General features: G+C 41.9%; 1 protein-coding gene across 1 annotated transcript; it reads right to left on the reverse strand.

Annotated features, from left to right (window-relative positions):
- Window positions 1-322: 322 nt before the first annotated feature.
- LOC116940521 (uncharacterized) lies at window positions 323-27,815 on the reverse strand. The gene is made up of 10 exons (XM_032950448.2): window positions 27,664-27,815; window positions 24,120-26,217; window positions 22,911-23,010; window positions 21,525-21,605; window positions 18,876-18,980; window positions 14,806-14,947; window positions 14,091-14,220; window positions 12,030-12,157; window positions 8,296-8,376; window positions 323-5,143 (listed from the first exon to the last, which is right to left on the reverse strand). The coding sequence occupies exons 1-10, from the start codon at window positions 27,740-27,742 to the stop codon at window positions 5,055-5,057; spliced, it is 3,033 nt and encodes a 1,010-aa protein (XP_032806339.1). The 5' UTR covers window positions 27,743-27,815; the 3' UTR covers window positions 323-5,054.
- Window positions 27,816-27,875: the final 60 nt, after the last annotated feature.

Here is a 27,875-nt window from a genome sequence, read left to right on the forward strand (position 1 = left end):
AGAACCAGGAGCCAATTGTGGGCAAACAGGAACAATGAAATTCGATTCCTTCTGACCTTAGGCAGGACTCTCCTGACCTTCACCAGGAGTTGGTCACGTATGGTGCGAAATAAGTTCTACATCACATGTCAGAGCTTATGGGAAAGTGTGCTTCCTACTGTGTATAGGATAAAAACGCCACGTGAATTTTTTTTCAGAATCCTCGCAAATCTCTTCCATGGGCTGTTCTCTGCCACTGATCTGTGAGATTTCCAAATGGTTTCGAGGTCTCATTACATGATACAATAGCACAATTGGAATAAGTTAGGAAAAAAACACGCCATTCAGCCTGGGTGAAATTTAATGAGCCGATTCATGTCGGATTTTCTTTACAAATACTAGTTGTCAAAAAAGAGACTTGTCCTAACTTTATAATTCGATAACTAATGTATTATTCTGAGTTGTTTGGTTTATTTGATTGGGAATTTCTGCATTGTTTTGTATTGTCCCAAATATATTGTTTTAAAAAGCAGTAAAATACATTCTATGCAATATTCTGTTGAGAATATTCTCAAATTGATGTTACGGTACATTCATCATTGCAACACAGGTGAGAATTTTAGGGCATAACACACAAGCACTGCAGCTTGCAGTGCTTCAGTGAATGTGACATTTACAACATGTAAACCTCATGTAAATTATCCCCCTTTTCTAAATGGGATTTCAGAATCAGAATATTTATTTGTACTGGAGGAATCCGATGGGCTATAAAGCTCTTTTCACAGATGTCTAGTAGGGGCGAGAAAGAATGTTAGAACAACAAACAATACAACAACATGATAGTCATATTCTTGTTTCTTTCGGTAAAGTCACGTCGAAGGGAAACAATAAAATAATAAAAAAAATAATTCTAAAGACGTTTCGACTGCAACAATATAAACCAATAAAATTATCACGTCGTGATAATTTTATTGTTTTATATTTTTACTATTTTATTGTTTCCCTTCTACGTGACTTTACCGAAAGAACCAAGAATATTAATCCCTGCAGTCACGAAAGCTTTAAATCAAAACACGATAGTCGTTCAAAGTACAAGAAAGGTTAACAAATCACCCAAACACATGAAACTAAACCATTCCCATCCTACCAGGCAAAGTCCGCTGAGGTATTTATTTTTCAGAAGCGACCTGGCCACAAATGATCGCTTAACAAAGACTCCCATCGTTTGGACATTTATACAATGCACAGACATGCAAAGACAATGTCTTCTTTGGATCTTTCGGTAAAGCCACGTAGATAGAAAAATAACAAAAATACCACGACGTTTCGATCGCAACACAAGCAATCGTCATCAGGTGGAAAAAATATACAGCGGGAGAGCTGCTGAGGCAGGATGTTATATTGGTTTGAGATGGGTGTAGCCCAAGGGTAAGTGGGTGGGGCTAGAGATGGAATTTGCATGTCAATGTAAGATCGGAGAGCTGCTGAAGCAGGATGTTATATAGGTTTGAGATGGGCGTAGCCCAAGGGTAAGTGGGCGGGGCTAGAGATTAAATTTGCATGTCAATGTAAGATCGGAGAGCTGCTGAAGCAGGATGTTATATAGGTTTGAGATGGGTGTAGCCCAAGGGTAAGTGGGCGGGGCTAGAGATGGGTGTAGCCCAAGGGTAGGTAGGCGTGGCTTGAGATGGGTGCAGCCCAAGGGTAAGTGGGCGGGGCTAGAGGTGGGTGTAGCCCAAGGGTAGGTAGGCGTGGCTTGTGATGGGTGCAGCCCAAGGGTAAGTGGGCGGGGCTAGAGGTGGGTGTAGCCCAAGGGTAGGTAGGCGTGGCTTGAGATGGGTGCAGCCCAAGGGTAAGTGGGCGGGGCTAGAGATGGGTGTAGCCCAAGGGTAGGTAGGCGTGGCTTGAGATGGGTGTAGCCCAAGGGTAAGTGGGCGTGGCTAGAGATGTAATTTGCATGTCAATGTAAGATCGGAGAGCTGAGCTACCACCACGACGACGCAGCTGTGGAGGTGGCCATTGCATCGTGAGAGATTAGCATGTCAATGTAAGCGAACCACCGCAACGGTGGCTGTGCTAGTGAGACACCGCCAACTCGAGGACAAGGAGCAACGGTGGCTGTGTTAGTGATGTTATGTAGGTTTGAGATGTGTTGAACCCAAGGGTAAGTGGGCGGGGCTAATTTACATTTATAATATTTCTATCTACGTGGCTTTACCGAAAGCTCCAAAGAATATGCATTGCTGCAGTCACGAAAGCTTTAAGTCAAGAGATAATATGTCAAGGACTATAGTGTTGTTTTTCAAGCGTCGCTGGGCGTTGCCTAACTGGGAATGTGTTTTTAAGCTACCAAAGTGCTGTCGCCAGCCACATGCCTTGCTGATTTATAACACTCGAGTGGTTCCTTTGTGTAAGGTTTCTTTTTTAAATCGTTTAAAATGTAAACCACCGCCTCGTGTTTTCATTACACCTTTTGAATGCGCATTGAAATGCACCGTTCGCCCCGCTGGAACACTGAAGTACCACTTACGGTTCTGCGAGTCACTTTCATTAGGAAACACTGCAGCTGAGACTCAAACGTGATTTTTTGTTTTCTTTTGGTCATAGAAGGCTTTGTACAGGAGTCGAATAGCAGTTCTCTGAAAGGATATAATGTTCCACGGTGGAACAGCACACCGGTTTCAGTAGTAGCAAGGTTTTTTTTGGTAATGTGTTACATGCCATACAGTAAATAATTAACGAGATGCCGTCCGCTCATCAAAGCTGAGTTTGTTTTTAGTGAAAATCAAATCGCTCACGGCCCAATCTGAAAGCTGAGCGTGGTCTGCAGGGGCCTGCATGTTCGAGGTGAATTCCAAGATGTGTCGTAGACATCAACCCTCAGATATTAGGATAGCACCAGATAGATCTAAAACTGTTTTTGCTTTTAATTACAAAATGGCTGTGACATGCATTCCCCCACATGTGAACAGGATTTTTCTTTCATTCAGAAAGGTATTTGGCAATTAACTAAAAACGAGATCTTAGATATGTTTAAAATTCAAGACGATAAGCATGGTTAACATTTTTGTTCATTTTGTTGTTAAATAGGTCACGTGCCATCGGTCATGCAGAGCTCATCATCAATAATCTATGTCCCTGGTTTATTCTGGCCACGATGAGTTTTTTTATTCGACTGTTAGATACAAATGAGTCAAGTGCTGAGACTGACAGTCTCACAGATGGGCAGATGACATTGCTTATTATGTAGATTTAGTTTTAACAACCCAAAGATGCCGAATAAAAAATATACATTTTTATTAATGTACACCACAGGATTAATTCCAACAAATTTGAAGCACTTCTACTTGGGGTGATATCACATAACAATACAGCATTTATCATAAAGTAAAACAAAACCCGTCAGACTACTTTTTCAACAGAACACCAGTTATATTTTAACACAATAAGTGATGTAATGCATAATTTACAATGAATAAAAATGTCTTCTAGTTGTTGTTTAACATAAAAAACCGTGATGTCAAAATATTCAGCTCTGGCAATCTACCATATATACACAACCTAAATATACAGAATCTGTGACAATATACAATCCACCAAAAAGGAATGAAGATGTGTTTTTTTTTACCTACACATACAGGATTATTATAAGTATATAATAGTATATAGAGAATTTTGTATTTATATTTTTCAGGAAATTACATCTAGAAGAATCTGATTGACTGAACTGTTCCAATGTCAATTATCCAATGCATATCCAACCATCACGTATCCATCCTGACCAATGAACCGCCCACACCCCAGTGTTTGTGCAAGGTGTAACCGTCATGTTCCATTGATGTTCACACATCTGACTTTTCCACAAACAGTAATGTCTTCTAAATCTCGTGTGCAGTTACTTCCAAATCACAGTTAATCATGTGCTCACATTTAAAGCGGCCTGCGCTTTGTTGTTGGTCCGGTGACCTATTTGTGCATGGCGCAATTGCCCTTTCCCCCTCGATGTTTACATATCCGACCTTTTCAGATATCCACCTATACCCCGGTCCCCAGCGAGTCATATATGCGGCGTAGCACTGCAGCTTTAAGGAAAATCACACAAATGCACAGGCCAACACCGGCCGTTGCACAGCGACTCGATTGTATGCACCTGTGCACAGCATTAATGGCCGTGATCGCGTTTCAAAGGTGTTCTTCTGCTGACCCTCCCTTCAATATATTTATTCCACTTGGACATGGAGCTTATGCTGAGTGTGACGCTTTAAACGTAAATTTGAGTCAACTCGGCCTGTAAGAATGACGTGGCAATGGTGGGTCACATACACCAACACCTCGACAGCATTGGCGAGGGGAATATCTAAAGTATTTGTTTTTGTCCATTGATCAAATTAGTACTGTATAGTAATCTAGATTTGAAGTTTTCGTGACTGCAGGGATCCATACCCCTTGGTTCTTTCGGTAAAGTCACGTGGTATGTATAAAAATTAAATAAATTTAATCACGACGTTTTGGGCGCAACACAAGCGTCCGTCATCAGGTGGGACAACCACAGCAAGAAACAATTGCTGAAGTGGACAAAAGAGCTGCTGTAACAAGAGGCTATATAGGTCTATAAAAATGGAATCACGTCGTGATAAAATGTATTTTATTTTTATACCTACGTGACTTTACCGAAAGTACCAAGGAGTATAGTACTGTATAGAGCTAATTTAGAGATACCCCACTGATATATAATGAGCCCTCATGGTGTTTTTTTTTTTTAAATCTCAACAGGCAATTTAATATCGTGTGCTGGCTCCATATTGCAGAGAGGGACTGAGAAGGAAGGCGGTAACGTGGATGGAATGTCACGAAATCCGATTCTCACGCACGGACAGAAAATATTCCCACAAAGAAATTGGACCGCCGCGCCACCACAAAGGGAAATTATTAACAATTTTCATTTAAAGTTTGGTGAATGTATCACGTGCACAGGATGACATGGTTAACAACCCGCAATTGCAATCGACAAGTGCTTATTTTCCGCTTATTATTGTAGTGGTGTATCTGTAAATGGATCGACGCACGTATCTTGTTTACTGGATGATCATGGCGACGAGAGTGACGATGATTATTGTCAGGGGTTGAACTCCAGTGCTTCCGACTGCACCACCAGCTCCATTTCCTTTAAGAAATTAGAGACAAAAGTACAGTCATATTTTTTGTTAAACTCACACCACCATCTTAATGCAAGCCTACTTTGGAAAATGTAAATTTTAGAGAGAGAAATCGCCCTATTTCTCTCTCTAAAATGTACCAGGCTCTCATAGGTCCATTCGCTCTTTCTCTCCCCCGGCCGCTTCGGGGTGGATTTCCACACATCTCTCTGTGTGTCTCGGTTTGTCAAATTTCACACTTAACTCCTAATTTTAGCAATCTTTGGAGATCGTAATCAACCAGGCTATGCGTTAACTGTGTGTTAGCCGACTCTCTGTGTTGCATTGCATTACATTTCCCCCAAAAAATTATAAATTTAGTTCTCAAACTGCCTATTTCTCTCTCTAAAATGTACCAGTCTTGATTTGAAGCTTTCGTGACTGCAGGAATCCATACTCTTAGGTTCTTTCGGTAAAGTCACGTAGTTAGAAATAAAATAAAACAAATCACGACGTTTCGATCGCAACACAAAGCGGTCGTCATGATGACGTCATCATGACGACCGCTTGTGTTAGCGGTCGAAACGTCGTGATTTGTTTTAATTTATTTCTAACTACGTGACTTTACCGAAAAAAAACAAAGAGTATGTACCATTCTTGTTGGGTTTTTCATTGACATGCTAATTTCTCTGCTCCAGCAGACCCACCTCTCTCTCTGCCCCCCCCCCCCCCCCTCTCTCTCTAAGTCCTCGACACAGAGGCATTGGGTTGCAATCGAAACGTCGTACTCTATTATTTAATGTATTTTCTTTCTCCGTGACTTTACCGAAAGAACCAAAGAGTATACGTTTTTATGAATATACAGGGTGCTTAAAATTAGTTTTAACACTTATATGGGACGATCGTTTTTAATGGAAAAATAACATGATAACAAGTGGATGTTAATAATTTCAAAAAGTCAAAGAGTCTCCACTTGTTCGCCATCAGTCAACACGTGGCCTGGAATCTTCTCCAGGTGATCTCCAGACCCGGAAGGCAGCAGCACATTTCTTGTGCTATTGTTGCAAATTCTCGGAAATATTAACATTTTTTTGAAGCACCCTGTATTACAATCGGCTCTTTTGTGGCCTTTAAAATGTATTTTCAAAGCAATAATAAAGCTGATTTGAGTACCACCTATAGATAGATGGTCTCTAGAGTACTGTAATCATAATTACAGCTTGCAGGGTTTATTTAATTCAATAATTTTAATTGTAAAACCTGAGCAGGGAACTATGTGTGCCTTTCAACTCCTGAAAAGGCTAATCTCGTGAGATCTGAATATTCATCGTCAATACGGTGACACAAATTAGATTTTCAAACAGCTTTAGACAAGTGCTAATTTGAATTAACATTGTCCTTCTCAGTAAACCACATCATAATATGTATGCGACAATTGGCACATCTATTTTATCTGCCAAAAAAACCCATGAAATAAGTATTATTATAATAATAATTTGTTTAACGCGAATTAGAACATGGCCTTGAGAAATTGTGCATCATTGGCTGTAGGGAGGTCTACAATAAATAAGGTGAGGTGTATTCTTGGTTCTTTCGGTAAAGTCACGTAGAAGGGAAACAAAAAAAAATATATAAAACAATAAAATTCTCACGACATTTCGACTGCAACACAAGCAATCATCATCAGGTATGAAAACCACAGCAAGAAAATGTTCTTGCTTTATATTTTAATTATTTTATTGTTTCCCTTCTACGTGACTTTACCGAAAGAACCAATAATATGAATTCCTGCAGTCACGAAAGCTTTAAATCAAAATTTAAGGTGAGGTGTATTTGATATAAAGTTGGCTCTAAGAAACTTCTGTGGAGGAGTGACAGCACAGTGGTTAGCGCACCCATTATAAACCCGCAAACCTGACACTCAATACCCAGCTGAGGATAACAACCGTGGTGAATGATATCTGAATTGGTACTTGCCCCTCCAGAAGAAAGTGGAAACAAATGACAGAGATGTGCAGTGGACACCTCCGGGCGATCTGTCCATGGATCGTGATGATGACTGGCCCCTCTACCCACCATGCCCTTTATTCACCAACTCGCACTGACCAGCATGGCGAAGTATGGTCAAACAATCCCTATAACCGGTAATGGATTTACTGGGCAGTAAAGTATTATTATAACGTAATCCTATGCAGCTTTGCGGTGTAACTAACAGATGTTCTTGACATTTGCTTGAACATTTTATAAATGTGAAGATGTGAAAGGTGAAAAATTCTTGAAAAAGCCTTCAGAAGGCAACTATTCACAAAGCCCCATGAACTGGAGTCATTGTTATCCCATATGACTTCCACGTTAAATTATCTCTGTGGTTGCACATCACCAGTGTGAAGAACTATCAGGGGAGGTACTGTTGCTGTTGCTTTGTTGAGCTATGTTGACATTTTAATAAACTTCAGCACATGTGGCAGAAGTAATGCAGTTGGTACATATTTTGTATTGAACGTGCATGTGCTCATTAACAAATACAATTCCCAACCAATGACTCGACGACGATGGGTATGCAGTAATTAATGTGTGAATTGCAAACAATGCTGTTATTGGTTTGTGGAATACATTATTCATGTCAACTAAAATGCTTCTTCCAGTCATGTAGAAAAATATATTTGCAAATGGTAGGTCATCATCAATGTAAAATGTCCATTTTACTGCATTTAGAAATACACAACAAATCTTAAATAATAAATGTCCTGAAGCACTGTAATTATTTAATTTAAACAATAATATTAATTACTCGGAACAATCTTAGATCCCAAGATGCATTTTGTTGAAAAACTATACTGTTCTAAGACTTTGGTCATTAGCATTGGAAAAATAACAAATTCACAAAAAAAATCTAACGATATTTATTGTGTAACAGCACTGCGGTCTGGAATCAGAGGTTAGACAAAAAATATACAGAAAAAACTTCATAAGAACAGTGTAGCAAAAATCCAACACCCTAGTATGCTCCAACGTCTATGGCTCCACCCCCACGACCTTCACGGTGTGAGGAGGTCCCCCCATCTGCCAGTGGATTGCCAAAAGGGCTGTACTTGCACGGTAGCAAGGAGGAGTCTACTCCTCTATGGATCAGTGAAAAATGGAAATGTGAATTCGCAGTTGCAGCGAAGACCTGAATTACCTTGGCAGCGCTTTGTTGCGGAGAACTTTCCGAGATCGTTACTGAATGAGATGGCCTCCAGCAACCGTAAATCCACGTCACCTGAAATGAAACCCAAAAACAATCTTCACGTGTATTATCAGTTATTTTGTAGTCCTTATATTTCACTTCGGAGTGGAGTGGTGGCACGGAGGTTCGCACACTGCACTAGTAACCCAGTTTGATTCTGAGCCACGGATAACAGCAGCGGCGAGGGATATCCCAACTGGTCCTGAGCACACCCCTTTTTCCAAATGACATTGACCAGCGTGGTGAAGTATAGCCCAACAATCAACCATAACTGATAGAGGGTGAGGAGGCCTTAATCCAGTAGTGTATTGAAAAAGGGCAGTGAAAATGTAACTAATTATGCCACACAACTTTCATTTATTTATTGCCTGTGCAATATTGAAATTCCGTGTCCAATCTGATACAAGATAGTGGCTTACCAATATTTCAATATTGGGACATTGTAATGAATATGATTATGTAATATGATCGGGGTGATTCAAACACCTTAGGCGCAGCCACATTTTGGATCACGTTTCATTGTGCAGACACATTATATAGTTTGTTTTAAAATATTTTCGTTACATCAAAATATTAAAAAGGCAGACTATTTTGACACACTGACTAAAATACATTTTCAAAGTAATGCTGCATCAATCCGAAATGAATATATTTCAAGATGCCTCTGCCCAGTTTGTAACTCTCTGTAGGCATTTATAATTTGGTATTTTAAAAATATGAGCCTGTGCCAATATCAAAACGTAGAATTTTCTGTCATGGTGGATCCTAGGTAAATATGTAATAAAGTAATAAATAAACAAGGTTGGCTTCTATCACGTAAATATAAAAATATAATAATTCCTATTTAATCAATGAGCCTGATAGGTTTTCTGCTCTGAGAATGAACAAAAAAAGCCTCAGCTCTCTTAAAATGAATCCTTAATTTAATTTTAAAAGGGGAAACAGACCCTTGCCTGTTTGTAAAAAAAACCCATCACAATAAACAAAGCATCGAAGAACAACACATTTTGTGCAACTGTGTTGGACTGTGCTGATTGGCGCCTATTATGTTTGTTTGAAATTTTGGGAAAGTCGGTAATCGGGATAACCGGATATCCGGCTGCTGCAAAATGCTGCAGGCTGCCACCTTGTGCTGCCCTGCAGGCTGTCACCTTGTGCTGCCCTGCAGGCTGCTTGAGCGGCAGCCTTTCGAACTTATCGAACTTATTAGCCACATCAGAGGCTCCGACCTATTAATAAACTCCGCGTTCAAATCCAATAAAATGTATTTTATAGATTTGTGGCGCCCATTGGAAAACATAAACTGGATATTTCAGAATATTGAAGTCAGCCCCCCCAAAGTCTAAATCCTGGCTCCGCCCCTGCTCTTGCCTATAACATCAAGCAACCCAGTAGGATTTGTCTAACAGGTCACACTGCTGATGAGATTCAGAAGGTCTTCATGAAAAAAAGCTGTCTGGAATGTACCTGCTTAAGAAAATGCTTCCGGAAATAATTTGTCCACAAGGCCTGTCTGTACAAAACTAAATCTGTATTTTGAGTGCCTCTGTCAGTTTTGCCTTTTTATTAACAACTTCCAACTGAAGTTAAATGCGTTAGCTCCGGCCGTATGTCTCTAAAAGCAGGGCACGGTACATCTTGTAACATGATACCAACATAAAGACACTTTATTATCAAGTTTCTTTACTGTTTGCGACTGACTTTATAATAAGCCAACCAAATTGATCAAAGGGTTGCCAAAAAAAGACGAAAAAAACACAAGCGTTAAAAAGATTCAGTGCTTATAGAAAGCACACACCATCCAGACCCTTCCCATAACGTCATTGGCATTACATTTTACCAACAATTTTCTTGTTGTGGTTTTCACAGCTGATGATGATTGCTTGTGTTGCAGTCGAAACGTCGTGAGAATTTTATTGTTTTATATTTTCATTATTTTATTGTTTCCCTTCTATGTGACTTTACCGAAAGAACCGAGAATATAGTGTCTTCCTTGTTACATATCCCCTCTGTTTAACGTTCTACAGTTTCAGAATGAAGATAGAGTACTTTCATTTTAGATGTAGGTTTATCTTTAATGTAAGGCTTAGTGGGATTTGAAAAAAGTTACAACTCACCGATTCAGTTTTTTAAACATCCTGTTTGCGCATTTATTGTGTTTTTTTAATGCACAGTTATTGTATAAGTCTGTTCTTGTTTCCCACCCTTCACACGCATCACTTTAAATCGCAGACAGAGCGGCCACTGTGAAGTTCCAAGGCTGCAGGCATTGAATTACAACAAACCAACCCCAAACTAGAACCCCAAGAACACAAAGGGCTTCTTCTTCCCCCGTCTCCAATTTAAGTGACATTCACCTACATCAGATGAAATTTAGACCGAGCTTGTGATCAGTGGGATGAGTAAGGGGATACATTTGATGAGTGGCAACAATTTCATTGGAAAAATATCCTATTTTTTTCAAGTTTATAAATGTTTTTTTTATTCGACTGTTTCAGCCAGACAATTAAAACAATTTCCAGCCACTACTGCCCGAAATTCATGATATGATAATAATAATTCGAGGATAAAACAAATAATTCCTGTGGTTATTCACATTTACAGGTCAAATTCGTGAAGCACAGTGAAATTATTGATAAATCAATTATTTATTGGTAAATTGATACATTGATCGATATATTGATAAATGATTGATGATTAATTATGAAATTGATCAATTATTGATAAATTGGCTTGCACAGTTTTGTGTTACTGTGATATTATATGATGTCCCGATGACTGCTTTCTTAATCACAGGATAACCAATCAGGCGAGCACAACAAACTGTGATGACTGCACCCGCACAAATGAATTGTAATGCTTATGTTAGGTACCCGAGGAAGGAATAGTCTAGCGCTATGCTAAAATTCTCCACCTCAAATTATTGAGGCCAAATGTTGTTCATGCCAATTTTGAAAAAAATAAGAATTAGAGTTTGGAAAAGGTAAAGGACTATCACATTTGCATCAAAAGCAGCGTTCTTTAAAGGTGTTGTGATGAATCCCACATGGAGTTAATGAGATATTAAAACTATATCCAGGGTATGTAAGGACATCTGCAACGGATGCATCCCTGTGGACATGTTTTGCAAAAGGATGAATACACATTTGCAGTCACAGTACTTCAGTGTAAAAGAAAAGAAAAACGCAATGATTATTATGAAAATTTATATAAGGGATTGATTGCTTTTTCCACTTTGCCGCATACTTGGCAACAACATCCTGCAGGCAAATTATCCATGAAAGGAATTATAAACTATTTGTGCTGTGGCTTATCAATACATGTAATCAAAGGCCGACATTCCAGTGTAGTCACCAAACTCCATATGTGCCATGCTTGAGCTTAATTCAGACCAATGATCTAAAGGTGGAAACTGTGAATTCTTTGTCTTTTTGACTCCATGTCAGTACATGTCAGTGGAAATTACAGTAACCGTACCAGGTGCGGGCAAAATTTGAGGCATTTTTCTCACCGACACTGGAGATTTAAAATGCGGTGCCGATTCCACCTTTTGATTTTAGGCCCTGTTGGCTGCGATTTGCATTTTGCTAAAAGCATTCCTGCTAACAGTCCAAGCAGATAAGAATGTTTTTGTACGTGAGAACGTAAAGCGTGACGGTGTTTTTGTGATTATTATTTTTTTTTACCTGCGACCAAAAAGGTGATGTTTTGGCAAGGTGAAGACACGCGCAGGGAGCTTGAGGTGTCCGGCAGTAAGGACACCCTCCACACGGCGATGTTCAGCGCGCCGGCTATTGTCCGTCTCAACTCATATCTTCGCAAAGTCATGAGGCATCGGAGAGGGAGGGGGTTTCGTGGTGGGTGGGACAGGTGGGGGCGATTCGGGCCAATGTTGGGAAGACAGGGTTTACACAATATTTTTACAGTAATCTTTACACATTCGTTTATATCAACATACATGCGCCAAATGTGTCACGTGAAATCTTTACAGCTGACTAAGGCAGCAACCACGAGCATGCTTCGATCAATTTCAGTATGCTTTAGTGGGGATCATATATCTTTAAGTGTTTAGCACAAGACTTAAAGTAATTTACAACTTTAAAACAAGATCAATAAAACTCTTTTTTTGAGAGCCCAAATTTTAAGATGTATGTATGTATGTTGAACTTCTTTCAAACCATCCGTAGCCAACCATGGTAATCGGATTTTTATAATCGTAATTAGAGACTCTACTATAGTTTTGCAAAACTTCCTATTTCTTAGTTTTTATAGATCACCATTAGAATGTACATCAGTCACATTGGTGATGATCGTCCATGTGTACAGCATTTTTATATGCCATATTTTGGCTGGTGTGGGATTAAAAGTCCCTAATAGTACCCCTGCAACAGTGAGGAACCGTAAAGCGCTCTGTGAGAGGATGCAGTAAGAGTTCATCATGATGCTATTCTGGGTGGTTATAATATTAAGGCCTGAATAATTGCTTATTAGTGTTATAGGTGATTTGCCGATCGCCAAGCCACCAGCAATGCACCGCATTCCAGGTGGTCAATGGGCCCAACCAGATTGTCATGGGGCTTGAGGACTAACGTGGTTGGGCATCTAGGGCAGTGCAGAAATTTCCTACCGTTTTACTGTTATTCTATGTTTCTATGTTTAAGCTCACTAACCAAAATTGACCAGTGTGGGGAAGTACGGTCCAATAACCCCCATGACCCAGAGAAGACATGGGGGAGGACCTCATCCCACTGTGGATTGCTAATAGGGCTGTATATGTGTGCAACTATTGTTGAGCCAACCATCATGTTCATACATAAGTGCAGGACTCTAATTTGGATGCTTCCAATGAACATAATTTTTGCAGCTAGAGAAGGCCTCAACTTGTCTGCTCTCAAGCAGGCTTACAATTAACTCATTCAGCTGCTAAGTGTGCCAACACAAATGCTATCAGTGATTTGGGAAGACAGTTTTGTTGGGGAAGCTTTCGTGACTATGAATCCACTGATGCAAAAAGCATTTGAGAATCTGAAAACAGTGTCCTCTTTATTAGTTGTAGTCGTAACATCACGAGTAGTATTCAACTTACACACATTTAAATTGTTTCAATGTATTTACCCGGATAGTTCTATGCACAGTATCTGGTAGTTGCTATTTGGTTCACAGGGATTCTTCTCAGCTAATAATTTGGAAACCTGCAAACAGAAGTATCTCCATGCTCCAGCAACCACAAGCGTGGTTTCCATATTGGTCAACTGCTTATAAACAGCGAGGTTGCATTTTTAGTTCTTTAACACTGATAACGGGCGTCAATTGAGGATCCCCAAATGCAGTGGTGCAGCCAACAATTAGCAAGTTGGGGATGTTCTGTGAGAAAAATATTCCCAGTGGTTATTGGTGAGATTACATAAAGGATCTGCGAAGTTCATCCCACACTTTCTTACAGAAGCCAGGAGTTCGACTACACTATAACTATATTAGATATACCGTACGCAACTACTGGCTGCTGTCAGTACCGAGCCTGCTGTCCGTGCACGACTGTGTATTTAAATGTTCCCGTCATCAGCATAATCAGCATTTATGTCATCTTGGCACGGACTCAAAAAAAATACCATGATTTTTGTCCAAACCTTTGTGGGTGTCTCACTTTGCAATATATATATATATTTAACAAGAAATGCGGTGGTGTCCGGACACCAATGACACTTGCAGTGGCCATGCCCATGCCCCGGCTGACAGCTCCGCCTCACCTGCTGTAGACGACGCCCCTGGGGAAGGACAGAGTGGCGGATGCTGCGCCGTCAGCCGGGGCGATGGTGCCGCAGTCCAGGATCGCTCCCACGGGTGTGCCGTCCCACACGGCCAGCGAGCGCCCCACCACTGCGTCACGGCGCGGCACACGTGCGCGCAGACAGAGTCACATGGTGGCCCGCTAATCGCCGCTCAGCACACAATGGTGGTGGTGAAGCCTCACAGGAGCCAGATGGATTTGTTCCATCACGAGACAATGAGAAACGGCAACAGCTTAAGGGAGGCTTTCATCTAACAGTGTATAAATCATGGCTGATGATGATGATGATTAAGCTTACTGTCTCTGTTCTCGCTGTTATCCACAACCACAACCTTCGTCTTTCTTCTTCGTCTTGCGTGTGGCATAAATTAACAGAAACTTAAAGGTCTACTTCCAAATTTGGAAGACACGCGACGGCTCAGGGGAGCCTGAATAATGAATTGCTGCTGAGCCTCCTTCGAATTTGCCGAGTTGGCGGCGAAATTTTTTTGTGTTGCAGTCGAAACGTCGTGAGAATTTTACTGTTTTATATTTTTATTATGTTATTGTTTCCCTTCTACGTGACTATACCGAAAAAAACAAGAATATGAGTTGGCGGCGGTTCGCAACGTGGTCTATGGTGCGAACGTCTGCCTTTGAATGCCACCAAAAGGGACACCCCGACACTGACTGACCCGTGGCATCTCCACCAAGCGGCAGGTTTGCCTCGTTGAAGACGACGCGGGATCCCAAGGGCAGAGGTCCCTGCTTGCTCGTCAGATCTCCCATCTCGCAGTGAAAGGGCCGGCTTGTGTCGCAGCTCCTCCCCTCACCCTCCTGTCAACGTTAACACGGTTACAATGTAAAGCTATAAGCGATATTTTAAATTCACCACGCAAGGCCCCACTGAGCTGCATAGCTCTTTTTTTCCAGAAGCGACCTGGCCACAAACGATAGCTCAACGAAGTTGGCCTATCTCGTGTGGAAATATATAGCAGCCAAATACTCGAAACGCATGTTGATTCTAAATGTGGAGGGAAAAAACGGGGGATAGGGATATCACTCGCTGGCGAGAAGCGTACTCAGGGTTTTCTGTTCAATAGTGGAGCGCATGAACCCCTGCGCCACTGCTCCCACCCCATCCTCAGTTAAAAATCAAATTTAACTGGGCTAAATGGGTTCTTGTTGGTATTGTGGAAATGTCTTACAAGGGCATTGATTAAAACAGTCTGATGGATCCACAGGATGCACAAACAATGCAGGCAGTGAGTCATTTTGCCTGTTTGTGGCCCATAACAGTTCATGCTTTAGTGATGAGGTTTTGTTATAAAATGAAAAAGGTCAAAAGTACATCAGTGCTTGTGATACGCGCTTATCGGTGACTTATTTTTGTTATGATAAAGCAACTCAAACCAGTTAAAACAAATTGAATGTTCACACAAAGCAAATAAGTATAATGACAATAAGTATCGTTAGTTTTGTTCGATGGTAAATGCAGACGTCTTAAATGTGTGCAGGATTGCTTTGCTTAGGTATAAAGCAATACTAACAATGGTGCATTGAACAATTTAATATTTATGAAGGGGTAAGAGGAATTGGAGATGCAGCAGATTTGTGATAGATTTCTTAATGCAGCATGTCTTATTATGCTCTGACGTCTAAGTATGACCAGGGCCTAATTTAGTCAGAACTGTCGTGGGTTGTGCTCCAGAAAATATGTCTCCCACCGACATCGCTGTTGGGGTCTGGGGGGATTGGGGGCTCGGGGAAAATATAAGTATAACTAAGTATAAAAACCGATTTAAATATATTTTTAAATTACAGTATGAGAACATTTGAACTAAATTTTCTATATAAATGAAGTGAGCATTAATTGTGTTATTCTAACCTCCAATCTCAGGAGTGCTAATTAATTACCGTGACTTAAATATGCACCACCACCTGAACCACTGGTTCCTTTTTAATGAGCGTCAAGGTAAAATCACCTGTTTGTATGAATCTCTCTGTGCCTGGGTAGGGTTGAAAGCATAATCCTGGATTAGCTATTCACCAATGTTTCCATTCATTATTGCTCTGCAATCCCTTTTACCTTTGGACTTAGTTAATATTTCCTGCAAAATAACTACATTTTAAACAAGGCACGCCTATAACCTTATGCTATGAAAGGTCGACTACAGCACTGGGCTATTGTGGCTGTATGGCTCTCTCATTTGTTGTCGGGTCGCACAGGAATCTCCTGGCACGTGGAGTGAAACGTCGGACATTGTGCCGAACAACACGCGGTACAACTTGAAAACAGGGCTTCGTTAACGCAGCTTAAAAAGTCCCAAAAGCGGCTCCCGCTACTGGACTTCACCCTCAGAATTCTCTTACGAACAGCTAAAGCAACAACGTTGTAGTATTTCAAAACATCGTGCCACATTAATGAGAATACTGCCATGTTGTGTGATTTAGGACATGCTAGAATACCTTACCCATAGTTTAGGAACGCTTTCCAAAAATATTTATATACTTGCAATGCACCTGTTTTTAATGGATTATTTATTTATGAACGCCAATACAGTAAAATCCTTTTGAAGCTTAAGCTAGAATTCGTCGTAAGCCGGATTTGGGCGACAACAGACAAGGCGACCCGAACAAAACTAAATAAATAACTTATATACATATTCCTATATACACACACCAAGAGACTCTGGCAGTAATCGTGTTTTGCGTACTACGTAACTGAGCATGGCAGAATGTGGCATTCTGCAGTCAATCCTATTGTATTATTTCACCACATGGTAGAATGTGTGTGACATTCACTGTGGGATTGCCAACAATAGGGAGTGTAAGATTCTAATCCTAACGTGTGTTTGTACACAAGCAATTATAAAGTTATATGTATCTGCTGTATGGAATTCAGTGAACCCATGCCCATGGTTACCTTGATTATCCACGTGCACTGGTCATCCTTACTTGGGTTTTTTTTTCAAATGGATTTTACAAATATGCAAATATTATTAAAGACTGTAGGAAAATCTCGTCAGCCCTCCACATCCAGCGAACTTCAGCCTTCCAATTCTGCTTCATAGTCATGATTGTTCAGATTATAATGTACCACTACCATTAAACCATTACTGACCATACATGGGGGTGTGTCCACAAATGGTCATCACTGGTCTGACGAAGCTGGTATGATGGACACCAGGGGCGGAGCCACAGGGGGGGCTGGGGGGGGGGGCTGGGGGGGCATAGCCCCCCCTGAAATTTTGGGAAAGTCGGTAATCGGGATAACCGAATATCCGGCTGCTGCAAAATGCTGCAGGCTGCCACCTTGTGCTGCCCTACAGGCTGCTTGAGCGGCAGCCTTTCGAACTTATCGAACTTATTAGCCACATCAGCGGCTCCGATCTATTAATAAACTCCGCGTTCAAATCCAATAAAATTAGTTTTAAATATTTGTGGCGCCCATTGGAAAACATTACACTGGATATCTCAGAATATTGAAGTCTGCCCTCCCAAAGTCTAAATCCTGGCTCCGCCCCTGATGGGCACACAATGAATTAACTGTACAGCAGTGATTTTCTTCAGTGTTATTCAATTGTACATCTGTAACTGTAAATGTTTAATTGTTATTAGCTTATTAAGTGTTGGGTGTTAATTACGTGTAAGTCTAAATTTTGCAATGATTTACTCTTGAATTATCTGCAGTTTGTTGAGGCACTCCTCTCAATTAATCCGCATTAGAAAGGTTTCATTCTTCTGAACAATGGTTGATAAAATCCAGCCTCGCTGAGTAACCACGCAAGAATTAAATTTTCTCAATCATAATTTTCCAGAACGTTCCTTGGCTGGCTTGGAAAAAGGATTATTGACGTAAGGGTACTTCCACAAGAGTATAAGATATATTATATCCTCTTTTATTTAACCCTACATGACTATATCCCTATGATACTGCAATGCCATGATGACAAAATAAGGTGAGATGGATGTGGCATGCCCGTTTTATTCCCACAACAGCAATTAGACATTTCCGGCAGAAATTACGCACCGGTTAATTTAACCCGTAGGCTTTCGTGACCAATATAATTATCCATAATACATTTTTGGGTCAGATCACCAAAGTAAAATGTGTTGTAAACCATCCTCCACCGAACACAGCCAAGTAATAAAGTTGCCACGGGAATCAACGTGATAATTTATTACTGCTTCAGCACACTGGCGTGTTGTTCTAGGTTGTGAGCTAGCTCTACAGCATACCGGTGTAGTGAAGCAGTCACAAATTGGCACGTTTGTTCAGGGGACAAACCTTATTTACTATACATTTTTTTACTATTTTTTTATTTTACCAGGTAAAGGCCCACTGAGCTATATAACTCTTTTTCAAAAGTGACCTGGCCACAAATGATAGCTCAGCAAAATGGCTTATCACGTGGAAATTTATAGCAGCCAAATACTCGAAACGCATGTTTCTAAATGTGAAGAGTAAAACCGGAGGGCCTGGAGAAAAATCCACGCGACCACGGGGAAAACATGAAAACTCCAAATATAGAGGCGTCAGGGTCAGGATCAGACCCACGACCTTCTGTATACCAGGCGAGGTAGTTAACAGCTCGCCACTGTGGCGCTGTTAGGTGGAGGGCTTAGAACACATTTTACTTAAGCGATCTGACCCAAACTCCATCATAAATCCGAAGCACTGATTATATGATCAAAACGCACAGTACTGCACACAAAAGGGTTCAATGGGCATTAGGTGTGGTTGCAATGTGAGTCGGCTCACCCCTGAGTAGACGTTATAAGGGTTGTAGAGCACTCCTAACCAGGAACACCGCACCGTGCTGCTGCTCACTGCTTCGGAGTCATTATGAACCTGCCATCTGTACCCCTAGGCAAAGAGTGAGCACGGCATACACGAATGTGAATGTGTGTGTGAATGTATGTAGTGTACCCTCACAAAAAAAAACATATGATCTTTCCAGTCAACATCATCAAAACACATTCCATATATGTATATAAAACTGCTTTAATTTGTTTTACCATGTCATATTCTCAAACACTTTGAACACCTTCAATATTGGTCTTCCCTTTCTATAAATAAACCACATAAGTGCAATTATGGTCACGGTAGTTATCGAGGTCCCCGATTTATAAAAAGATGACTGAAAATAATACTTAATGAAAACTATATATCCTACAGAGAAACCTTGGAAATAACAATTCAGTGCGTTAGTCTTATAATGGTCGATGTCTTTTGTGAAGCCCTCATTTGGCGGTTGTGCGGTGGTTAACGCACTTTGCTGTCAACTCAGCATCCTCGATGCATTCCCTACCACAGTTTAACTTGGCCTGGTCAGATGTGGTGCTGACCATACAACCCCCTCGAATGCTATGACATGCTTGAAGATATGTTGAACTTCTTTTGCACCATACATAGCCAACCGTGCTAAGCGGAGGTGCGGTACGAAGTGTTATAAATAATATGTAATATAATATTATTAATATAAATATGCTGTGCTCACTAACAGAACTTGTCCCAATGGTCAACAAGGCTATACTGGGGATGTTTTTCTTTCTTTGTGTTTATGTTGATGTTTATTTAACAACATGCACCACGAGATAAATGTTGCCCAATGCTTAATGTTTAACATTTGAATGGCATAATCAGCTGGCTTGATGTAAACAGAACACGTTTGACTAAAACACGCCCTTATATGGTCAGTTGGAGCCTTGTTTAGAAAACATGTAAGAAATGTTGTTGATGTCAACTCCCCACAGATGGCTCAACTTTGTAAATTCACCTTTTACATTCATTGAATCCATCTAATCCCAACAAACCATTATTTGTAGACGATGAGATTTGGATGGCATATCAAGTTTCTCCACAACACCCCTCATTATTCGTGAGGGGTTGCCGAAAGCCAATGATTGCTTGGACAAAGATTGAGGTGTTTGATTGCGCGGGAAAATATTAAACGGATTTTTTTTTTACAAACAAATCCTGGAATTTGCCTCTGAAATAACTTGGTGTCATCCAAACGAATTTAAAATAGTTTAGTTGCCTTTTTTGCTGATGCTGCAGATGCACTTATCCTCCCTGAGGGCCACACGGGATTGGGCTGGGCTCCTAAAGTACCGGTAATGACCCGTAGAGCTCCTCTTAATGCTCTTGATGCAAAACGGTGATGCTTTAAGTACGGTTTTTTTCCTTCTCCACTATAAATTCATCCACTACAGGTTATACTGCATTACGGTAAAAAAAAACCTCTCCAAAGATGTCTGATCGCTCCAGTTTCAAAGTACTGTAACATAGCTTCCTGCTCAAATAAGTGATAGTTATGGATATATTTGGTTACAACCCTGACTTAGTTGTAAAAAAATCTAAATTGTTATGATGGCATGAGTCTATGGATAGAGGACAACTGCTGTTAATATGACTCGGTGTGAGGCGATGGGCTGATTCATCCCCCCAAAACTGGATTAGAACTTTAAAAACGCGATTGTTAGCTGTGCAGTTTAACCACTAAGCCACCCGGATGGATTTCAAAAAGTGTGGTCGTGGTGAAATTGGACAGTGGATAACATTCCATGTTGGGGGAATAACAACACACCCACTGATCAATATACATTATTAAGCTTTCAATTAATACATCAACACGTATGTGTAAAAACTGATATATGTAAATTCGTATGTGTTGTATGTAATGGGTTTTACGTGACCTCCTGAAGTCACTAGAGGCAGCTTTTGACATTTGAGTGAATTGCAACCCACAAATCGTGACAATTCATTGAATTGCCAAAGGGAGTGAATCGTATTTGGCTTCATTCTCTCGGTGCTGATGTGACGCAAAGTCCTTTAACGCCCATTCAAAATTACTAATTAGTTCTGTCGACAAACTATTCAATGGAACAACTCACATTGACATCACCTTTCATAAAGTATAGTTAATATAAGTACAGTACACGCACTGCACAGCTCATTAATATTTAAATGTTCAGCAGTAACTAGTAACACTGTCACCTCGTATAAAGAAGTAGGTGTCAACATTCATTGGTAAAAAAGAGTAATTATTGGCAATTTACAAGTAAATTGAGACACCGCAAAGCGAATGAAAAATGTGATTGAAGTACTGTGAGGAGAAGCATACATAGGGAGAACTCTGTTGTATCTCAACACATAAACATGTATTAGTCCATCAGCCGTTTGGCCCTCCAGAACAAAACAAAACAACATTCAGCAGAACGTGTCCAAGCAAGCAATCTCTGGAATGGTTTCAACATTGTGGGTCTCATGAGCAGAAGCTGATGGACAATTTTTTTTTATCTACCTGTGGAGAGACAGAAACGGAGTTCTGCTTTTGTATGCTTTTGCCCATGATGCACCATGGCAACCCACGGTGAACTGATATAAGTAGGCAGGGGAGACCAATACCTGGGCCTTGGGATTGTCGTACTGCAGATCCACCTCTATAGTGGTGTCGGAACCACTGCCGTCTGGATACACCAGCTGGGACTGCAGAGGCGAATGTAGAGGGATTGATTAGGAGTAGGATTGAGAGGGAAGAATGGGTACAAGGTAGAGAGAGATTTGCGACAATGTTTGTGGGGCAAGATAGGCCCGAACATACGCTGTTGCAATCAACACAGAGATGCAATTGATTTACACACAGTAAAAGGAAATATTCATGACATACTTTAATTTATACAAAACTTAAAACAGCCATTGGGCAATTTCGCAATATATCTAAATGTGATGACATTTTAAGCGAAGTCAGTAGGAGCTTCGCTGAGCTTATTGAAGGAGATGTGGCCTATTGAACACAAAAACACGCTCACATGAATTGGGAGCTCAACAAATTAACATCTCCTCTGTGTGCCGAGCTGTGTCAACTGTAGTGGAAAAAGCTTCAGATGGTGGGAGATACGATTAGCATCACTGTGTCAACCATGGCTTTCCTTAAGTAAAGCCACCAGAGATGTAATTTACAGGGTAGAAATTCATCATCCAGTGAAAAGAATTTGAAATGTTTCCAGATGTTTGTGGTCACGAATTTCTTTTTTTAAGTCCACACTTTAATTTAGCGCTGACATTCGTGTGGGAATCGACCTTGAGGACTAAAATACAGTTGCTATGAAGAAGCAATGGATATACAGCAGACTGTAGGAACAAATGTCTTCTGCCCCGATTAACTACAAAATCCATCGAACGTTGATCCATGACTCTAGGCGCATGTCACAATGTTAATTCCGGTGGGAGCTATATCTGTGTTGCAGAATAAACACATTCGTTCATTATGGGTGTAACTTATTTACCGATTAAAATGATTAATTTACAGATATTACGCAACTTTTTGCCGTGGTTTAAGGGCAAGCACATTAGACTCGCATTCTAGACATCCTAGCACCAACCCATACCGAACAGAATGGTGAAACAACCTCCATAACTAACACATCAATAATGGATTGACATCGGGCTATAAATTATAATTCTTATTGCATTGGCAACTCTAGGTAGTACAAAACAATCCATGCTACCACAATAAATCTCATATAACAAGGGAGCAAAGATTGCTACAACTCGATTTTAAATTATCCTCGAATAGATATATTTAGCCAAAAATGTTGCCCCTGTGCATTCATTCCTCAGGTTAACTTAGAGTGTCCATTACACTTTCGGGTCGCCATTGAAAAAAGGAACTTCTAAGCTCAAAAGACCTAACCCAACATAAACTGACTTGACTCTCATGCCAACTTCCCCAGGGGTATAAGCTGTGACGCCGTGGCAGCGAGGCTTAGACCACCCTGCATCTTGGCTCACCAGCAAAATGGTGCCGTTGATTTTGTCGCCGAAAGACACGCGGGCTCTCAGCCACTCGGCCTCAGCTTGCTTCTCCCTGCCCAAGTCGGCGCACTGCAACCTGGCACGCCATGCGTAGGGGTTGGGATGGCACAGAGGGTTGGGTGTCGGCCCAGTAATGGTACAGGGTGGGCGAGGGTGGGCAGCGGGGGGCATGCAGGGCACGAGCGTGGGTTTTGTGGGCACCGAGGACGAAGTCGAACGATGTCAGCGCCAACCCGGATTTGGTTTCATCACGAAGTGCGTGCTTTCAAGATTTATACATGCCAGCAGAAACGGGCCCACCCTTGTCATGGCAGCGGTATTGGCCCAACCATGTAATAAGACTACGGTATCTATCGTTTATTAAACGAATCGTAAAGGATGGGCTCTGTTAGATACAGTCAATAACTGAATAGAACAGTAAATGGCTGAATAAAACATTCTAAATGAGTATATTTAACTTATATTTTACATTACATACCTTAGCAGAGTACATTTCTCATTACTATTATTTTGTGAACTTTTACATTTACCATTTTGCCATGTGAATGGATTTTGGTTGAAACATTAGCGTGATAATGTGGAGAGGGATTTGTAATAGGTTGCAAATGCAATGCCACAGTTTAAAATTAGTTTTCTTTTAGAAAGCACTGTAAGCAATTGTCGACTATTCACAGGTTTCATACAATGAAGCTCTAACTAGTTTACTTGAAGCAAACTTTAGGTGATATATCTGATGCCCCATATCATGGTTTATTCCAGCAAGAAATATCTAAATGTTAAGACGCTCTTTGTTTCATGTTTAGTGTTTAAAAACATCGTCTTTGTTTTTACAATGAAATGCACTGTTGCTGATGAAGGCTCTTTAGTGATGGATTAAACAAGTACACTACGTATACTTCTATTAAACGTACCCATTCTGCGTGTATTGAATGAATGAAACAAGTACACTGTGTACTTGTGTACTTGCTTCATTCAGTAAACACACGCAGAGTGGGTATGTTTTATCAAAAGTATATCTTTGAAAAATGCAAAACAATCACAAACGCTGTAACTGATAAAATGTAATATGTCAACATTTAAAGTATTCCACTGTCAACAATCTAGTTCAAAGTAGACAACATCACCTCTTCGCCTTTTCTAGATACTATAATTGTTCTCATTAAAGGAACTCAAAACTGGTCTCACCTGGAGCCATTGTTTCTGTGGATTACCACAGACCTCCCGGCAATGCTGTTGATGCCTGAGAGAGGGAGGTTCGTGTCGGAGTAGTTCCCTTCCCTCTGATCTAGGTCCCTCAGCGGCCCAAATTTCCCACTGATGTCGCCGACCTCGTACTGGTCGGTCGTCCCATTTCCAGGCGCAGGCCCCACCACAATGTCCACCGAGAAGGGGTTGAAGTGCCCACGCACGGCCCGGTCGGCACACACCGCAGGGTCACTGGGCGGCAGTGACCTCGGCATCGACAGCATGTGGACATGCAGCCCGGACACCGCCTTCTGCAGGTTGGAGAACTGGACCAGTACGGACGTGGAGTCAAGGTCGGAGGGCTGCGTGAACACCATCTGGCCCTGCACCGTGCCACCGCCTCTCCACTCGCCCGTCCTAATGGTGACGGCTCTCAGCAGGGTGATGTTGGCGCAGGCCAGGCGTCCCAGCCCAGCGTCTGGGTCGTGGATGACAAAAGAGTGACCCAGGATAGAGTTCGACCCCACGAGAGAAGAGGTGGTGTCGGTAAAAAAGTACTTGGATGTGACAGTGCCCAGTCTGTTGCTTATGAAGATCTTGCCGTGCTTCCCAGCATAGTCCCCGGCCTCGCAGCGATATGGGTTGTCTGGGCGGCACTCGGTGCTGTAGATGCTCTGGCTTGTGTTCACTCCGTGTGGGTTGAAGTGGCCGCCTGTGCTGGAGCACATGTGTTCATCCAGGTCTGTCACAAAGCTGATGGGGAACTCGTGCACGTGCCAATTGTGGTTGGATGTTGAGGGTAAGGACACATTGCCATTCGCGATTTCCACGAACATGTAGACGTCAGAATAAGGGTCATTCTTCAGCTGCCGCAGAAGCACCCGACCCACGACAGGAAACCTGAATAAGGCCGTGGCCGTGACAAACTCTTCTTCTGGTTCTATCGAGGCACAGAGCCACCTGGAAGTGTTTGGGTGATGGATCACCATGGAGCGACCGACAATGCTATTTGGACCGAAGAGAGGCAAGTTCCAGTCCATGTACGCGATGTCAACAGTGTTGCCAAGCAAACTGCCATGCCGACCGCTGAGGTCTCCAATTTCGTATTGGTCGTGGGTTCCATTTGCGAATTTCGGGTAGTCAAGGCCACGCACATCCAAACTGAATGGGTTCCAGTGGCCTCCCACATTGGGGTCAATGCACAGGCTTTCTGCTGCAACATAACGCTGAGGCACTGGGAAATTGTGCACGTGGTAAGGGCCGGCCATGCCTCTGAGGTTTTGCAGAGAGACTCTGACTTGGGTCAACTCAAACATGGAACTTTGCTGAAACACAAACTCACCCTTCACCCCATTCATGTTGACCTGTGCTTTAGCGGTCTTTAAACTCAGCGGGATTATTTTTGCACAGCTTTGAACGCTCGCTTTTATCACCAACATACGCCCAATGACATCGCTAAAGGGAAGGTTTACAACTACGTGTGATTTTACTGACAAGGTAGAAGCACCGACGGTGACAGATCCCAGTTGAATTGACGACGCTGGGTTGACAGTGGCACACTGCATCACTTGAGCTTCACCCGTAATGTTCACCAAATGTACACTCACTGTCTTCGTATTTGTCTGTCCGAGTGACAGAAGATCGGTGATCATCCTTAGCTCTCGGCCATCGACCTGCCTCAAGTAGGCAACCCCAGCGACGGGACCGAAGAATTTGGCCTGTGCCGTGAGCACAGGACCCTGGGCGTTTTGGATGGTGGCGCACACTCTGGAATGCGTCTCACCATCACGAAATAGGAGCAGAGAATGGTCAGCGAGTACCCGCACACTCGTAAACAGCTCCGGGGCACTCACAGTGGTCGCTCCGTCATTTGAGCCAATGCTTATATTTTGGAGGATTTCGCCAACGAGCTGCTGGCTGCAGGGATCGGTGGAGTGGCCATAGAGCACCGGATAGGTGTGTACGGACAGCCTCCGTATCTCCGACCCCATGCCAGAGATGTTTAGCTTCACCGAGGTCAGTGTACTGTCGAAGGTCACCGAGCCTCTCACCCCTGCCATGTTCACTTCTGCCACGTATGTCTGCGCCCCAGCGTAACCTGCAGGAATATAGCACACCAGTCAGTCATTGCCTTTGCAAAATGAGATCACTTGTCAATTGTCAAAAAGTTGGGTCTGGAATGTCTGTCCAAATATTGATTCCAATAGGATTATGCAGTGTGAATTAACATGTATGAAGTGTAACTGATAAATGTTCCAAGAATGGCACACATCATGTCGCTAAATATGATTTGCGTTGTTGTCTATGTTGAGGTTTTTGGGAGTGGGAGGTATTATGGGTAGATTAAAGAAAGGAGAGTATGAAAAATGGGTGTTAAAAAAACTCATTTTAAGAATTACACACAAGCAAGTAATACGAAGATCACATAGATACGATGGCGCGTGTCCTTTTTAATAAATTGATAGATGTAATAAGACATTGCAAAATATGTAAATATAAACTATTATGGTGATGGAAACGCCTTCCTGTACTGTACCGTGTCGGTCATGGGAGTTGCACCACACTTATCAGGGTGGGCTGGTGAAGAGACAAGCCCAGGACCGGTTCAGATATTACTCACCCACTCATGTTAGCTTTAGCCAGGAATCGAACTCGGTTGGGTCGATAATACATTGGGCGAACCACTTCGCCCACCGCTCCACACCCTTTGTTCATAGGGGTGCTTAAGCATATGAATGCGATAAGAAATCAGTCCACGTAATCTACAGTGACTGCATTTCGGCACAATAAACATGACGATCTGTCCGCAGCACTTCACATTTGCTTTTGAATGAGTTGCAAATGAACGTACTCGATATATTACAGCCAGAAAAAAAAACGTGTCGAAACGTACGCAGTTGTAATTTCGTTTAACTTTAGTTTTTTGACAACTGTTATTCTATCTTTAAATTGTGAACGCTGACGTTTGTTCAACAAAAGACTCTGGACTTATTCTCAAGCAGGAACAATGCATAGTGAGTAATTCGAAACTAAAAGGGTCACTTTTAGCCCACAGTCAAAAAACATTGAATGCAGTGTTTGACACCTGAGCTCCACTGCAGCATCAACCGTGAGACGTTCCGCAATACGTACACTCATCAATGAATACACTTCTTCCATTCATCTTTGTATGTATTATAGTAATCCGGGTAAAATTAGCAAACGTGTGCTGTGACGACCTCTCCGATCATATTGCAAGTCTCATAGGTACACACCAACAGAAAAAAACCCGCGATGAAAGCCATTCCCGGTTACAAAATGACCGTGTCAAAGTTTCCACATATATTGCGTATGCATGGTCATTCATGTGAATTTATACAACATGGACAACCCGAGTGGCTATTTAGAAACGTCTGCCCCCGTGTGTTCATTTCACAAATCCTGACACTTGCAGTAATAATAATTAGTCATCGGTTACCATCAACACGCGTGGTTATACAGACACAGCCAGGCATGTGTATATGTTGTGTTATTATTATTATGAGACGTGCACGTGAGTACGAACCGCAACAAGCGGCCCAGAGGATGACCCAGAGCGCATCGCGCAGAAGGCAGCGCACGGGGCGAGCCAGCAGCACCGACATCGTTCCCAGTGTGCGGCGACACCAAGCCCACAGGATGATGACTCCACTACCCCACCCTCCACCGACCCAGCTAGTCACTTCCCTTGGCTCCCAGCCAACCGGCTAATCACCTAACCACCCACCACCCCCCACC

Source organism: Petromyzon marinus, chromosome 9, assembly GCF_048934315.1.
Source record: "Petromyzon marinus isolate PM22_M1 ecotype Great Lakes invasive population chromosome 9, UKy_Petmar_22M1.pri1.0, whole genome shotgun sequence".
NCBI classification, from domain to species: Eukaryota; Metazoa; Chordata; class Hyperoartia; order Petromyzontiformes; family Petromyzontidae; genus Petromyzon; species Petromyzon marinus.

Coding starts and splice junctions, on each gene's coding strand:
- LOC116940521 (XM_032950448.2), bottom strand. CDS start 27,742: ATGTCGGTGCTGCTGGCTCGCCCCGTGCGCTGCCTTCTGCGCGATGCG. Junction 23,011..24,119: donor CACAGAAACAATGGCTCCAG/GTGAGACCAGTT, acceptor ATGGCGTGCCAG/GTTGCAGTGCGCCGACTTGG. Junction 21,606..22,910: donor TCAACGGCACCATTTTGCTG/GTGAGCCAAGAT, acceptor TCGCCTCTGCAG/TCCCAGCTGGTGTATCCAGA.